General features: G+C 36.2%; 1 protein-coding gene across 3 annotated transcripts in view; it reads left to right on the top strand.

Moving 5' to 3' along the window:
* The window catches only part of Dcc (DCC netrin 1 receptor), a 1,032,721-nt gene that overhangs the window by 732,303 nt on the left and 282,035 nt on the right, over positions 1 to 18,383 (top strand). For all 3 annotated transcript variants that reach the window (XM_057788956.1, XM_057788957.1, XM_057788958.1), the window contains exon 9: positions 1,462 to 1,616. In XM_057788956.1, the coding sequence (XP_057644939.1) occupies positions 1,462 to 1,616 (155 nt within the window). The remainder of the gene's footprint in view (positions 1 to 1,461; positions 1,617 to 18,383) is intronic.

Genomic DNA, 18,383 nt, shown 5'->3' on the forward strand with positions numbered 1-18,383 from the left:
ATCCTTAGAAATAGAAAAGTTAAATTATATGTTAAAATCTGTGAATTTTTTTCATGACTACATGTGTCTTAGCTCTACTCTCATTCATTCCTTATTATGTTGGTCTTTTTGATAATTGTCATTGTGACTTGCACCAATGACACTATAACTTTGATTTGCATTTCTCTGGTGTCCAGGGAAGTTGGAAAAATTTTTTTTAAAAAAAAATTCAATCACTAGTACTTCTCTTCAGAACTGTCTACTTGCTTCAATTTGCCCAGTTCATAATTAGGCATTTAATTAATCCTATAGGAGAAGGGGCAGTAGAAGAAGAGAGACAGTTTTAGGTCTAAGGTTGGGCTGACTGGTCTCTACTGGATCTTATTATGAATGCAGATAACTTAGGAATAACTCCTCATGTCCTTAGAAGATTTATTTGCCATAAGAAAATAGCTGAAAAATTAAGTGTGCAATTAGACAAAAATAGATGTCAGTTTAATTGTCTCAAAAATAAGACAATATTCAACCAATGACAAAATTAACTTCTACATAAAATCCCTGAGAGAAGTTATAAAAACATTGTCTAGCAATAAAATGTATGATACAGTCCAATAGTTTCAGAATTTCTTCTTAAATTTGTGTAATCAATTACATACTAAGGGTCAGTGAGCACATGCAAGAGTTCTAGAATCATCCTTTAAAAATATTTTACTAGTTCTCCTTGTTGAATGGCATTGTCACTATTCACAGAGTTTGTCCTCATTTATTGTGTGCTATGAATCCCATCCCGGTTATATAGATTCATTCTTTTCCAACAGGAGAAATGTCTCTATTAGTGAACAAATTGACACATGTAGATGTAATTTGAAGAACAAGGCAAGGGGACATAAGTATATTATTATTTCTTTTTGCAGTGAGAAAATGAATGAAAATGAAATGTCATTTCTTCCTATAACTGAACAAAAGGTAACAATAGGAGCCAGATTTCCATATAAAAACAGAAATACTTTTCATCTACATTTTGATTTCCCAAAAAAAAAGAAAGAAAAGAAAATGCATGAATGAATTTGTTGGCAATACTAACAAAAACCAATTTGTGGAATAATTTGAACTTTAATTTCTCTCTTCAGCTGGATTTTGCCAAATATATCTTCCTATCTAGATTGCAGACATTTTATTAGATCCTTTCTTGTCATGACTTTTGAATACAAAATTCTAAAATGTCAGGTAACAGGACTTTAGCTTGCAAGTTGCAATGAGAGTGATGATGACTTGAACGCTCTCAAACTTTGCAGTGTCTTCTTGTGGGCCCTTTCCATCATTTCTTTCCCTAATAAACTTCAGAATATCTGAACTTTATCCCAGAGTCAACATTAAGCGAGTAAGCAACCTTTTGGTTGCTTATTACTCCTTTATACCAAACAAAGTTTGGGCTAATGCTTTCATTTTAAGATAATATCTCTCTTCAACTTGATTTCCTAGGGAGCGAGCTTTGAACACAACCCAGCCCGGGTCCCTTCAGCTTACTGTGGGGAACTTGAAACCAGCAGCCATGTACACCTTCAGAGTTGTTGCCTACAACGAGTGGGGACCGGGGGAGAGTTCTCAACCCATCAAGGTGGCCACTCAGCCTGAGTGTGAGTATGAAATTGGAAGGGCAATTTGAAAAGCATTTATCTTCATCTGCAATATTCTTACATCCTCTCGTAGAACTTTTTGAGCTGCCAATATGGAAGGAAAATTGTTGTAGCCACACACTTAACTTGAGCACTTTTGAAAACAAACTAACATGTTAATGAGACAGCCACCTTACTCAAGACACATGGGAAAGTTTTAACTGAGAAGGCCCAAGTCATTACCGTAGCCTACATATTTATCTTTTAAGAAGCAGTCCAATACCACTCCCCTGCCTATTACTATTCTATCTTCATCCTCTTCCATTAATTTTTTCATATATTTGATATTTTTCTATAAGAAGTCAAATATTAAAAAAAACATATGGCATGGAACTTTTAATCTCAAGAAGTTACTAAAAAATTAAATATGCATCAACTATACTCAAGAAGCTGCCAGTAGATGAACTGGGGCATTGGAAATATCGGCAAATGCTTCTATTGGCTAAACATCACTCTAAGCCTATTCACTGTATTAAATTAGGTGATCACAAAGTAAAGAAGCATAATACTCTAAAAACTTAATATTTAATGATAAAATTTCTCTACTTTTTAATGCATTACATGCATATTTTCAGGATAGTTTGGGGAAAGAATTACTGACCAGCAGCTTGTCTGCTTATATTTAATGAAAACATTATAATCTAAAAGTCAAATTCACTGAATAAGTACTTATGATAAGGTACTGAATTCCAGCTCCTTTCCAATTAATAATACTGTCTATTATACTTTTGCTTTTATTTTTTGAAAACATCTGGTTAACTTAAAAATAATTTATAAAGCTTTTGTAAGACATGCACATAGAAATTGGAAAAATTTCAAACTAGTAGAGGTGAAAAACCAGTCTTGAGTTGACTGACTTCCATGGGACTTTGATGACACTGTGATGAAGACCAGACAGAGTAGATTATGTCATCTGAATTCTGGTAGATAATTGACTATTGGAAAGATCCCCAGTTTTTCTTCCTGCTAGCCATGATTATTACAGAGAGCATTTTGGATCATCATCCATGAAAGGAAAAATGAATAAGCCCTAATATTCCCATAAATATGAAAACAAAATTGCAGATAGTAACTTCAAAACCATAGTGCCCTCTGTTTCCTGAGGGGGTCAGTCAGCTAGGTAACTATTAGGAGCATGGGTGAAATGAAAACATTGAGGCCCTTTATTGAAAATTGCAAAGTAATTAAGGTCAACTGCTGTCTTCATCTCCTTAAAGAATCCCTTCAAACAAGAGGCCGTGCAGTCTCTCTATCCATGTACCTATAGAGCTTGCATTGTTCGCAGAATTTTGTTTCTAAGAATGTTGTGTTGTTTGTGGGATTTAAATAACTAGACAAAGGCCCATGAGGATGCCTCAGCAGCTGAAGATACTAACCATTAAGCCTGATAACCCAAGCTCCACGCTGAAACTCACATGTTGGTAAAAGAGAACTGATTCATATAAGGACTTGTCTGACCTCCATCCACACTTGTACTGTGATGTATGCATGCCCCTTTACATATATACATACACGTATAGACGCACAAATAAATATATGATAGAAATTTAAGGTAGCTAACTAAAACTAATATTAGTCACACACTTGTGATCTTGAAAGGTCGATGCAGTGGGATCATGTGTTTGAGGATACCTTGCTTTACATAGTAAGATTATGCTTCAAAATAAACAAATAAACAGTTTATTAATCACACTGTCTGGTAACATGTTCGAGTCATCAGTTTCTTCACTGACTTACTCTTTGTAGCTCATGTCTTAGTTAGGCTTCTATTGCTGTGAAGAGACATCCTACCACAGCAACTCTCATAAAGGAAAATGTTTAATTGGGGGCTTTCTACAGTACTAGAGGGCTTTCTATGATCATCTTGTTGGAAAGCAGACAGTCATTGGACTGGAGCACTAACTGAGAGTTTTGCATCCTTATCCATAAGCAACAAGCAGAGACAAAGACTATGGGCCTGACCTGGGCCTTTGAATTCCCAAAGTCCACCACTAGTGGCAACCTCCTCCAACAAAGCTTCCTATCATGCAACAAGACCACTCCTTCTAATCCTTCCCAAACAATTCTGCTAAGTGGCCACCAATCATTCAAACATATGAGCCTATGGGGATCATTTTCATTCAAACCACCACAGTTCACATATAGATAATTGATTGCTTTTATGAATGTTTAGTATTTTTAATTAATAAAATTGAGTGAAACATGAATCAAGCATATTATATATTATGTATAATAATATATATTAATTATAGCTTAATTATATACTATATCTATATATCTAATTATGTAAGAAAATAACCTATGATTGGGTTGGCAGTTCATACCTATGATCCCAGCACCTAGGAAAAAGTTGAGGCAGAAAGGTGATCATGAGTTCAACTACAGACTGAATAATAGTTTGAAATTATTTTTCAAACTGCACAAAGTAAGTAAATAAATTCAGTTAACCAAACCTAATTTTGATGAAACATGTCTACCATATTTGATGTAAACTTTAAAAGTAACAATAATTATTTCTGTCACTTCTGGAACTTAACAGTATAATATATACATGCTCATAAGTACATAATATATTAATATCCTAATTTTTCCAGTACATATATATATATATGCAACATACTTTATTTTAAGCATAATAAGTGTAAAAATACCTCAACATTATAAACAGAAAGTTCTTGTAAATTACTGTAATATTGTAATATAAACATGACTGTTTCCTTTTAAAATATACTTTTATTGAATATCTAAATTTTTCATATCTATTCATCATATCCAATTCTAATATTTTCTAGAATTGTTTTTGCATACTATTCAAGGCTAACTGGTCATTATCATTTTGCATTTCTGATAAACCTGCTTAAGCCAGCCTGGCTTTCTCAATATGACCATTGTAACATGAAGACTAGCTCGTTGGGGTTTATGTTCTGTCCACAGCCAGTAAGTCCCCAAAGAAAATCACAAAGAGAGTCTTTGTTAGGTTATAAACTGATTGGCCCATTAGCCCAGGCTTCTTATTAACTCTTATAACTTATATTAACCCATTATTCTTATCTATGTTAGCCACATGGCTCAGTACCTTTTTCAGTGGGACAGGTCACATCCTGCTTATTCCATGATCTGGGCAGGACTGCTGAAAGAGCTTCCTTCTTCCCATAATACTCCAGTTCTCATTGCCCCACATCTACTTCCTGTCTGGTTTTTCCGCCTATACATCCTGCCTGGCTACTGGCCAATCAGAGTTTATTTAAAATATTATTGACAAAATATAGAATTGTCCCACACCAGACCACTTTTTTTTCTTTTCTCAGAATTTATTCACAGTGTTTCATTTTAAATGCCCTCTGTTCTTTCTTAGTATGAACTAAAGACCAGTTCTTTTGCAGTTGTGAACTGCACTATGACTTCAGTCTGTTTCCCAAAAGTTGTCATTGGTTCATTTATCTCTTCCTGGGTAGATAGGTAGATAGAAACGATTCAGCCTATATCAGCAGAATGTGCATACGGAATATCCTTTAGAGAGCAAACATGAAACTAAACCTTTCAACTCATTTATAAGTTACCCTGGAGCTCACTTGCTACATTTATTATTGACATTAGAATAAATAAATTGCATTATTATAGCTAAAAATGCTGCAGTAAATGACATTCTAGCAATATAAAAACATCACTAACATTATTTAACAACCCATCAAATGGTGAGGAAGATGGCATACCCAAGAGATTCAGTCTTCTCTCATCTCCACTGTTTATAAGACTGCTGTCTGTATTTTTATAGGAAGTACAGAGATGTGTTTCATTATGTGGCTAGAATTGAGAGAGACAAGAGGAGAAGTTTTGTCAATATTTTCCTTTAGCAGAACCATTTTATCTTTTGAAAGCAGGATCTCATCTGGGTTTACATTTAGTTGCTGCTTCTATGGTTGTTTTTTTCCAAATGTGATGTAGTAATTGTGTGCTGACATTGCACAGCTTTTATACAAATTTAACGTCCAGATTTTCATTTTATTTGAGAAATCAGCTCCATTAGAAAGATTGTGTTTTCAAGGAATAAGCCTGATGCAAATACATCTGAAATATAAATCACCAGCAACTGTTATTCTGCAGTAATCATTTAGAGAGATCAACCGTCCAAGATAGAATTTATAAAGTGATAGCCTAGAATCGAAAAGCCTGCTTTGTATGAAGGCATGTATCATCTGATTATATCTTCCTTTTGCTAAACTTTTGCCCTTTCTCCCTTGCTTTTGTAGTGTGTAATTTCTCCACAGTATTATCAGGCAGGATTTAAGTCTCTGCCTGACTAAGACATGTCTAATCTTTTCATACCACATGTGGCGAATTTTTGAATTATTATATGGGGGTCCCTTAAAATGCTATTACAGCAATTTAATCATAAAGCATCTTAAAATGGACCACATACAGGCTTGAGAGCCCAAGTTACAATACAAATTCTTTTTGCTGAACCACAACACAATTATTTATAAAACTCTTTTGTAGTTAAGAATTGTGAGTAATGTTAAATCTGTTATATTCTGTACATGAAAAGATGGTGAAAGCTACATCTCATATTGAGCAACTTACAAATTCATAACATAGGGGTAGGACTGTAGTTACATTCTTATACTTTGTGTATTATTTTTAAATTATGGCAGGGTTCTGCATGTATGGTACAGCAAATATGTCAGTGAATATCATTGCATGCATCCTAGAGGCTATTCCTTAATTGTGGAAATGTTATTATTATTTCTGAAGTCTATAAAATTAAGTATTATCTATTTTACCTTTTCACAGGCTAAGAAGGTTAAAGGTAATGATAGGCGAGCTTCTAGGTCTTCTCTGACATCTCATAGTCACACATTAGTCAGAAATCCCCTGTACCAGGCTTTCCTTTTTTGTTGGGGGAGGACCAAACCACCTTGCAAATCATGACATGGAAACTTATTGTTAGTTATGAATGCTCAGTCTTAGCTCTTTTTCTAATCTCTTTTTCTTTATCTACATTTTGCCTCAAGGTTTTTTAACCTTTTTTCTTCTTTACTCCCTTCCTTCGTTCCTTGGTTCCTCCCTTCGTTCGTTCGTTCGTTCCTTCCTTCGTTCCTTCCTTCCTTCCTTCCTTCCTTCCTTCCTTCCTTCCTGTATGTATGCATGCATGCATGTATGTTTGTTTGTATGTATGTCTTACAAAAGTTTCCTGCAGGGGCTGGAGAGATGGCTCAGTGGTTAAGAGCATTGCCTGCTCTTCCAAAGGTCCTGAGTTCAATTCCCAGCAACCACATGGTGGCTCACAACCATCTGTTATGAGGTCTGGTGCCCCTTCTGGCCTGCAGGTGTACACGCAGACAGAATATTATATACATAAATAAATAAATATTTAAAAAAAGTTTCCTGCTGTTTCCACGTCTGGGTGGTAGCTGTCCGGCTTCTGGTGCCAGGCGTATTTCTCCCTTTCTCCCTCACTTACTTCATTCCTCTTCTCTCATTCTAGATTTCTCCTCCTACTTATTGTCTCTTCGTTCCAGTTCTGCCTATTCCTCCCCTGAATAGCTATGGGCTATTCAGCTCTTTATCAGGCCAATGGGGTGCCTTAGGCAGGCAAGGTGAAACAGTAACACATCTTTACATAATTAAACACACATCCTTACATTGTTAAACAAATGTAGCATAAACAAATGCAGCACACCTTTATACAATTAAAGTAATATTTTGCAGCCTAAACAAATGTAACACATCTTGATATAGTTAAATATTCCACTAAAGTCTTTTAATCCTGTCAAGATGAGGATCAAATAAAAAAGAATACTAACTCTCCAGCACTGTTAAACAAGTGGTTACTCACCTGCAATCACCTTAATAGGCAAGGCTAACATGAGAGTTATGGTTTAGGATTAATGTGATTACCATTCAATGATCCATTTATATACTTATTCTCCCACACACACATTAGTGAGTCATTGAAATTTCAGAATATTTCACTGGCTTATTCTCTAATATTGCCTATTGTAATCTTTGTAACACTAAATAAATTTTTTATGATAAAAAATAATATATTACTCCTTAATTGGACTACCACATTGTTACTTTATAAATATTCAATTAACTAAGAGATACCAATAGAATAAGATTTGTACTCTGTGTGTGCTGGGTATGAAAAATATAAGTTATATTTCTTCATGATTTGTGAATTAGTAAATCAATTTTATTGTTTTTGTGTACAAATAATTTCTTTGATCACCTGTTTTTGTTTCCAACAATCATGTTTCCATTTTCAAAGTGATTAGAGTGAATATTTGAAATAATTATGATGGCAAAGTTGGTGTCTAGTCAGTTGATGATGGATCAAATACAAGTCTCAAAAACAAGAGCAAGATATGGACAAGAAGGCTAATTCATGTCCTTTGGAATTCAACAGACATTGATAACATATTACAACGCCGAACATATTTTTAATAGGTGGGACCTTATGACTGAACATTCTTAGTGACACAAGATATAAGAATCCCATTAGGAATTAATTATAAATTAAGTGAGATATTTTTTACGATGACTAATGCATATCATATGTGGGGATGGGATTTATCATTTTCAATAAGAAGTTAGCTTTCCAGGAACTAGCACAAAATCAATGTATAAATTATTAATAGTTTTATGAACAAAACACTTTAGCTTTTAGTATTAATTGTTCTGCAATATTTAAAAACAAAGACCCAACATGATAGCACATACCTGTATTTGCAGCACTCAGAAGAATGATACAAGACGATCACAGGAACCAGGGAAATCTGAAATACATAGTGATTCTCTTTTTTGAGTTATATGCAGATGGTGTATATTAATCCTCTATATTCATGATGCGTAGATGTGTAGGTGGTGGCAAGATTATCTCCTATCATGTGAACGTTCTCTTAATCCTGTTTGTTGTTGCTTTAGCTGAACTTTGTCAGGGAAAGAAAGGGAGAAAAAAGGAATAACAGAAAGTAGAGAAAAAGAAGTGTAGGGGGGCTGAACTGAGATAAATCATTATAGAGGCATTGCAAATGTATTTTAATAAATACAGACTGCCTGATGATCTGAAAGTGAAACAGTCCCATTGGTCAGCCTTACAGACCAGATTATGGTAACATACACAATTAATCCCAGTAGCCACCCTAGTTGCCATACAAATAAAGTGGTGTATACCTTTAATCCCAGTGGTGCATGCATGTGATCCCAGGCCTACAGAAAAATATAAAATGGACAAGACAGCTCTCAGACATAGTGTCCTTTTGAGATTCAAGCAGGCAGGATCGCTATTTTAAACTGAGGTCGAGGTAAGAGCCAGTGGCTGGCTGTTTTGCTTTTAGGATCTTCAGGTTGAACCCCAATTTCTCTCTCTGAGTTTTTATTAATACTGCTTCAAATCATGACTTACCAGATATAGGAGCCAGTCAAAATTAAATAGAACTTGGTTTTAAATCACTTCTCTATGACTGCTTTTAAATTTGGGTTCTATTATGATGTCTATTGAAGTGATAGATTGTAAATGTTTCTCTCCTAAGTCAATAATGTAATGAATAATTGATCTTTAAGTTTAAAACTCTTGCATTTTATTACTGTATCTATGTTGGAGGGCGATGTCAGGCAGAGACAGACATAGGCACAAGTGATTTCTAGTCCATGGAAACTTTTCCCATTTTAGCACAATCTTCCCTGCTAGGGATCAAAAAATAACTATAATCAGTTAGGTTGGGGACACAGATTGTGATCATAGAACATTACAGCCAGGGGAATTGCCCTGGTTTGAATGAAATGGAAAGATTTTAAGGTGATGACAATTACTCCTGATAGTCATAGGTGTTAAAATGAAAGGTATAATGTTGCCATTAGTTCCCAGAAGATATATATATATATAGTTTTTTTTTTTTTTTTGATTTCACAATCTGGAAGTTGGGCTGTGGAACTCTGAGCCCACTGTCCATGCCAGAAACCATGCAGGGTCACCATATTTAAATCTGTAATCTGTTCCGAAAGAGTCATGAATGGAAAAAGTGAGAGATGTTTATACGTGAGTCACAAGTCAAGACTTAAATTCTGGCTGTTTTATTGATCCTGTAACTGAGGCAGGTTAGATTTTGTAAGTCAGCTCCTTCAAAAGTAAGCTGAAGATATTATTAATCTTGTAGCTATATTGTAAGGAGTAAAAGAAAGCTTTGATGGGAATGCCTCAGTACACCTCCATGTGACAGTTGTGATGAATGAAATATTTGTTCTGCTTTTATCAAATCGCCAGCCCTCAGTGTTGTTATTGTTGTAATTTTCTGTTATCCCATCAACTGATTCTACTTGTCATATGATTATGTTAATATGAAATCTTTTCCTACTTCTTTAAGCTGATATATTTCTCCTTTAGGTGTTCAGTACATAGTTCGAAGCATGAAGTTCTGCTCCTGACAAAATCATCAGGGCTGTATCTTTTAGCCTGCATAAGTCCTTATTTTTACTATATAAGTTAGTTGGAACCTTAGCCTGTCACCTATGCATGCATACATGCATTCATACATTCCTATGTACATGTATACATACGTACATACATACATGCATACGTAAGGTACATACAGTAAGTAATCATTTTGTATGTTTAATGAGCTCCACTCTATGTCTTGGCTCCAGTAATTTGGCAGTTCTTTAACAACAAAGTACTTATCCTTGTAAAGTCTGAATTGTAGTGATGGAGAGGGGCAACAAAGGCAATTTTAAAAGCATAAGGAATGGCAATACTGCTTTAAGACACACAGAATTAGAACGGTATAGATAATCTGAGAAACTATAACATTTCCGGATACGGGATGATTTGAAAAATGTCTTGGTGAATCTAGAGTGGTGCTGGCAAAACTCTAGTTGAGATACTATCTTGGACATAACAAATATTACTTGACAGTATCCTGGGGACAAAGAAATTAAAACTGTATGGGCTGTGCCAGGTGAAGAGAGGGCATGGCTGAGGGGGGTTGGAGGTGGCAGGCTCTACTTGGAGATCTTTGGAAGCTCTCTTTAACTCCCATGGGAAAATCATCTGGACGGGGGTATGGCTTGATAAAAAACGGGATCTTGGAAATAATATAATTTACAGCAGCAGTGGAAGTGGAGAGTTCACAGGACTGAAGATTCCTTTGTGGGACAGGAAGAAGACATGTGGCTGGACGTGGGATGGGAGAAAAGATAGAAATAGGGCCTACTTGCAGATCTTGATCTTCAAAACAGAGATGCACTGTTAGAATTTGATAACTGAGGGGAAACGACAGTTTGGAAGGTGTCTAGAGAGAGGAGGTATACTGTTGTAGGACCTGCGGGCTGCATTCCTGCCACCCAGCTCCCAGCCTGGCTAGCTTATGCCCCAAAATAACGACACACAACTGTATTCTTTTAAACACTGCTTGGCCCATTAGCTCTAGCCCTTACAGGCTAATTCTCATATCCCGATCAACCCATCTCTAATAATCTGTGTAGCATCAGTCTTACCAGGAAAGATTCAGCATGTCTGACCTGCCAGCTTGCTTCATGGCGTCTGCCCAGGAGAGGGAAGCATGTCCTCTGATGCAGAGAGCAGAGCTGTCGAGTCTGAGCTCACTTCCTCTTCCTCCCAGCATTCTGTTCTGTTTACTCCACCCACCTATGTTTTAACCTATGAGGGCCAAGCAGTTTCTCTATTAACCGATGAAATCAACAGATTGATATATGACACTACCACATCAGTATACGACTTCAAATTTGGATACTTTTATTTTTTTTATTTATTTATTTATATATTTATTTATTTATTTTGATTTTCAAGACAGGGTTTCTCCGTAGTTTTTTGGTTCCTGTCCTGGAACTAGCTCTTGTAGACCAGGCTGGCCTCGAACTCACAGAGATCTGCCTGCCTCTGCCTCCCAAGTGCTGGGATTAAAGGCATGCGCCACCACCACCCGGCTTGGATACTTTTAACTTGGTAGGTGAAGAGTGTGCAGATATATATATTCATTCTGACTGTGAGATCAAAGAAACTACATATTACTTTGACTATGAGAAGAAGTAAAATGCCACACATAGCCAGGCTAGTGGTCAGTGAAATGTAACGTTTAGCTTTTATATTGGTTCACAGGTAGGTTATATTTGGAAAACATGAAGACTAGTTTATGTCACGACTCACTGAAGCATCTATACACACCCATATCCCTTATGGATGTGCTGCAGTTGCTTGCAAATTGTTGTGAACATGTGTTCAAACTCTTGCCAGCCATATGAAACCCTAGTTTTCACAAACCTTACAGTCGGTTCCGTAAAGTGTAATTTGATGTGAATGATATTAGAAAAAAAAAAAAAAAGGAAACCTGAGTCAAAAGCAGGTTTCAGATCTGCAGCCCAGTTTTCCAGGTGCCAAGAGTTTACAAGGATTCCATCCAAAAGTGTCAGCTCAATGCCAAGATAAGTGTTCGCTGAGAGCCAACCAGCTCACTGATGTGTACTTTGCCTGTGTTCATTAAACTGGAGGCAGAATCCTAATGGGATGCCAATCTTAATGATCTATAGATTCACACTGAGTGTTGTAGCAGTGCATTACAATCACATATGCAGGAGTCTGGTTTAGGGCCAAGTGAAGGCTACAGAATTAAAGAAACATTTGACTGCTGACTTCCAAGATCCCTTTCATTTGAGTCCTTTCCAAATGTTAGACAAAGCTGGTAGAAAGGGAACTGTGAATTCAGGACACCCAGATGCCGTCAAGTTTACCCAATAAATTAAATTTATCCTGATAAATCGACAAGGGACTTTGAAATTGTAGCTTGTAAGCATTGACCTTCAAAAAGGACAAACTTGGAATCTGTAGAGCTTTAAGTCAGACACAGATACATCAATAAGCTGGTGAACTCTTCAGCATTGTGTTTAGATTCTAAATGCACAGTCTTCTGTGCTAAGTAGCAGATTAGGCATAACTACCCTTCTTCTTCCTGTAGCTAGAACAAGATTATAAACAAAAGGCCAGGGTTTCAGGCTGGGTTCCAGGCTGGACTCTCAGTTGACTTTCCCATTCTCATTCTTGTTTGTTTATTTGAGATTCTCCTGCCTCTGCCTCTCAAGTGTTGGAAATAAAAGCATGTCACCATCACCCAAAATTTGGTTTATTCTTATGGGGATCATACTAACTCACCTATCTAAGAAAAAAATCACTTACAGCGTGGTTTAAAATAGTAGAAAAATGGTTTCTCACTGTCCTGATCCTGTCGGTATGGAACCCAAGTGTCAGTAGGGACACACTCCATCTCTAGTTTCTGGGGGAATAAAGTCTTCACTAACTTTTTGTTGGGTGCATGTGCATTCTGGCAAGGAACGATATTTCTTGGCTACTGTCTCCAGGCTCTTAAGGATCACCCCATCGCATTTTTCCTGATTCTGAGTCTCTGTGTGTTTTTCTTCTTTTAACAATGAAAGTACTCATGTTGGATTTAGGGCTCAAATCAGTTATATTAATTGTATCTGCAAAGATCCTCTTCCAAAGATGGGTACAATCTACAACTGCAAGATCACATAGGTTTGAGGATAACTAATCTAAATTTGTTAGAAAGATCAAATGTAATTTAATATTCGTAGCACAAAGCTGTGTTTATAAAAGTAAGATCAAATGTAACAATTTTAGAGAAAAGGAAAAGGAAAATAGTTATCGGCTCACCACTGTCAAAAGTTGGTACAGAAATCTTATCTGTAACTATAACATATTTTTAAACCTGACATTATTGGGTTATAACAGCCTGGGCGAAACATGCTAACTTACTTTTAGAGGAGCATATTGAACCAATATTGTTTCATTTTAATCATAAGGTTTTCCTTAACAAATTTATAAGCATTTTGCCATGAAATAAAATCAGTATTTTATTTTTCCAGGGGTTCAATCAATCTGTATTTTAAAAATAACCTTAGGCTTACCATAAATGTTTGTTTTTGACTTCTAGTAGTTTGATGTAGGCCAGTACATAATATTTAAGTGCAGTGTAATGCGTTTGACAGATCATTCAATGTTTTGGTATTGAAATTTATAAGCTTAATAAACCATTAACTTGGAATAGGTATTGCTCGATGACTTTATTTTTCTTATAGTATATTTTTCCTTTCTCTTTGAAATGATTTAACTGCTTTTCCCATTCCCATCACAAAGGTTTGTTCTTCTAAAGTTGCCTATATCTGCATTGCTCATTCATAATGATGGCCTCTCATCACAGTGGTGGCTGATTAATTGGATGTTGGCTTTCCTCAAATAAAGATTGCTATAATTATAAAACACAGATTTTATGCTAAAATAAACATGAAAGTGTAAGATAGACCACTAGTTTTTTATCAAGTTGAAATACTATATTATATCTAAGTGAAATATATAGTATTAAAATTAATTTTAATTATGTCACATACACCTTTTCATCAAGCTTGTCAGATGATTTAGGCTACATATGAGCATTTATGAATCACATGTTTTTCTTGTTTGTTTGCTTGTCTACATGGAGACAGCTACATGTGTATCCTTGTGACTATTGAGGCTAAGAAGAAGTTTGTAAGGTTGACAGTCTGACATTAAATTGAGCTTCAAAGTTGTTGAGATCTAAGGTTTGAACGTAACCCTTCTCCCAAAAATAATTTCTGAAATACTTATCTGACATTCATTTATTGCCAGAACTTTCCTTACTTCAGTCCACATTTATTCAAGATGATTAGTGTCCTTTGAATGCAAATTAAAATCATTTCCTTCCAATTGATGTCATACTTTGATCATCAATGGGAATATAAGCAAAGGCACTGGCCAAGGGAAAGGCTGTTTGTATGAGCAGCTGGTGGGTAGGTGGGTTTAGGTTTTTCCTAAAAGCCTCTCTTCTACACCTGTGATTTACTGCCCAAGCCTGTCCCACTACTGCTATCTCTGAACAAGCCTGAATCTTCCAAGTGGTTAATAAACTTCTTATCTTTTAAATACTGAAAATAAAATAAACTTAATCCTCAGGGTGGTTCAGTCAACAGACCGAGAGCCTTTGAGATGCTTCCTGGTGATATGGGACAAGCCAGGTTTTCTGCCCCGTGTGATTATCAGTCTTTCTCTGGGACATGTGTGTGTGTAAGAGCATTAAAGGTGCTCCTGGGAGATAAATGTCAGCGGAACCACAGAGTGAATATTAATTATAGGATCTTCAAGGTCAGATGTCTCTTCAGGTTCATTGTAGATGAAATGTTTATTGTTGCTGCTGCTAGGGATGATTTTTAATCTCCCCTCTCCTTTCCAAGCATCAAGTGAGTGAGTAAGAGAAAAATTTCAATGCACACATCCATTTCTCGGAAAGAAAGAGTATTGCGGGACAATCTCATCTGTCGTTTAGGGTAATTATTTTGAATGCCTTAAAATGAAAGTCTAGGTTTGCAAGATCTAAGTTAGGCAGTAATAGAAAAGAAAATAAATAAGAAAATAGCCAGAAATAGCCATTGCTTTTCAGGAACATCAGGTGCCCATTTCTGGGGATTTTCTTATTTTGCCTTGAAGTGAAGTATCAGATTTTGTTGATTCCCCATAGGAAGCTATTCTCTTTCTGAGGAGTGGATGGAGGTGGGGGATGGAGTGGAGGGAGGTGAGGGAAGGGGGAGGAGAGGAGAGGAGTGGGAACTATAGCTAAATAGTATATAGCTATATAAAATCAGAATAGATTGTATTCAAAATATCGTAATAAAAATTTAAATAAATAAATAAGTAGGGACACTTAGGTATCTTGGGTGATTCCATTAATAGATATAGAGTGAGAACTTAGCAACCTGGGACACAAGAAAATAAAGGAAAAAGAAAGATGGAGAGAAATTCTAGCCTAGGACCATAGTTAGTGGGTAGAAGTCTGCCGAGGATATAATGACGCACTGGGAATACAGTAAGGGACTAAAGCCCCCAGAGTCACTCACCCACCCTACACAGCTATGCACACACACTAGCCCAGCCCAGTTCTATGTGTCACAGTGCTTCTTGTCTCAGAGACAAGCACCCAAGGTGCAGCTATGTAGGTCAGCCCCATTCACAGCCTTGTTGCAGTCTCCCTAACCTTCCCTGTCCTATCAACTGAAGGACTTTATAATACTCCTAAATCTTTCTGTCTCTTCATCACCACAATCATTACTCTAGGCAATCTCTTTCTTTTGGATTCTGGAATAATTAACAACTATGCTTCCAATACCCACATTTATCCCTTTAAATTTACTCTGTATTGTAGGATGAGTACAGGATGCCATAAATTTTTCGTGAGTCTTAAAGGAGAGAAAAGACACAGGCTTTTAAGACCTCATATGTTTACCCTCCAGCAATTTTAACACTCCACCCATTTTGGACTCTTGTTCTTGATTCTTTCTGCCTCCTCTTGCCTCCTTGGATTGTTATTCTTTAGGAAATATTTTACTGTGTTCCTAACCAATAAGCATAGTCCAAGGCATACTATACAATTTTGTTAATATTTAGGAAGAATTTTATTTTTGTTATGAACAATGAATAAATCATTATTAATATTTACAGCAAGGTAGGACCTATTTGAACTCAATAATATAAAATAAGGTAATTCAAATTCAAAGTCTTTAAAAGTCCTGACCTTGTCCATATAGTCTGAGAGACATTTATAGATTTGGACCTAGGCTCCCTGACTCCTGAGGGTATACATACTTCTACTAGTTTTTGTTATCAAATATTAATTGGATGGGACCTTCTGGCATTTGCTGCATCAGGGTTGCCTGGACCCCTGACTTCTGTGAAGCTTGCATTAAGAGAACATATTTCTAATTATTTTCTCTTAATTTATACTACTTCCAAAACCAACCAGTTTACCCTAGGCAGTTGCTTAGCATTTAAAGGCCTGAAATAAAGAAACAATAAATTGCTTCCCCAAAGAGATTGTATCTTTCAAGGTAGGATCTTTTAGTTATCATGTAGAAAAATCTGCCCTCTTAGCTGTCTGGAAAAGATTGTTGTTTCCTTCTCTTCTAACAAATGGTAACGGGGTTCTTTTATAAGAGCAATCTATACACGTCCTTTATAGCTCTATTAAACCTACAAATATCAGGTATCGATTCCTCCTACTGCCCACAGTACAAGCCAACTTTGAAAAAGGCAAAGGGGACTTAGCTACATTATCGCCATGGGAAACACTCTGGGTTGGGCGCGAGCTGAAGACACCTGCTTCTCTGGTACTTATCTATTTATAGAGAGCAGAGATTTTGTGTGCAGAAAGATGAACCTGAAGGATATGTAAGTCTCAAATCAGTGTGAAGCAAGCAGAAGTCAGGAAATAGGCTTCCTAAAGATGCTACCTGTGGTGTGTCTACAGGAATGGAACAATAACTTGGCCTCTGCCTATTACAGAAATAAAACAGTGAAAGAAATTCTATGTGGGTGTATAGAAGAAGGTGGCAAGTCTCAATTTTTATTTGTAGACAAACTTCTGCTCTTTTACGAGGATGTGTCTTTGCCAGGTGAGATTTATAAACGGAGTACTGATAAGGATTTCTTCAGTGTCCTGGTAGACATTTCTTAAGTACAGAACTGACATTCCTTCATATATAACATTTACTCAAATTCTTCAAACAGTCCTGGAACTAGGAAGAAAAAGTATATTTTTCTCTAATTGTCTAAGAAGGTAACAGAAATTTGGAAATGAACAAAAAACTCTGTTTCTGGTAGCAGTGACATCTACTAGCTGCTTAGAGGTTTTTTCTGTGTAACAGCTTTTATATGATTATTTGCATTTAACTATTTATATGCAACGCGGATAAAAGTCATGTTCATAGTATATGTGTGCCTTGGCTCCATGGTACACTGTTATTAAATAGCAAAAAGGATTTCCCTTTAGGATTCGGGTGTTTGGCTCCTGCCACTTTGACTCTTTGGCAGTTAACCAGTGTCACTGTTCACTCTGCACGATTTCTATTTGAAATGACTCAAGTTCTTCAGTTTTTCAGTTTCATATTTGATTTTTTAGAGGTTCGGCCCAAGGGTAGGTTCGACCTCATAATCCTCCTGCCTCAGCATTCCAAGTGCTATAATATTTAATTCAAACTGAATTGTAGACAATCGTTTTGAAAAAAAAAAGTTGTTGGACTTTGAAATGTCTTTGGGTGTCATGAGTGATACCTCATTGTTTTTCTAAAATTGGTGGAACAAAATTTTAGTTGCTTCTGGCATGCAACCAAACAAAACAGCAATTTAATGGCAGGCTCATACAATAAAAAAAGTAACTTGTGTCCTCACCATGTGATGAGCCTCTGTCATCATTTAGTTCCCATTGGAATTGCTCTTACTGGTATAATTTGAAATTGTCATCATTTGAAGCCTTTGTCTGAGGATGTGGCAGCTGTCTCCCCTTACCAGCTTGTTCTAGAAAGGTCACCACCATACATTACCCATGAAATCTCTTCATATTAATATTTCCTGATTCATCAAATTCGTCTGTCTTCCTTAAGCACTGTATTTTTCCACCAAAGAAAATCTTTAATGTTTAACCATTTTTCAGCAATATGTTTTGGCAAAGAGTCTATTTTCTCATGTCTGACAACTACACAGTAATTGCTAGCTTGAATTCTAGACCTGCTATATGCTTAACCATCCTTCCTCACATTTACGATAAGGTCTTTTAAATCTCTAAGGATTTTGTGCCTGTTTACCATGTTTTGATATCTTTCTTGAAAATACCATAAAATATTCTTCACCAAAAA

This window comes from Chionomys nivalis, chromosome 14, assembly GCF_950005125.1.
Source record: "Chionomys nivalis chromosome 14, mChiNiv1.1, whole genome shotgun sequence".
NCBI classification, from domain to species: domain Eukaryota; kingdom Metazoa; phylum Chordata; class Mammalia; order Rodentia; family Cricetidae; genus Chionomys; species Chionomys nivalis.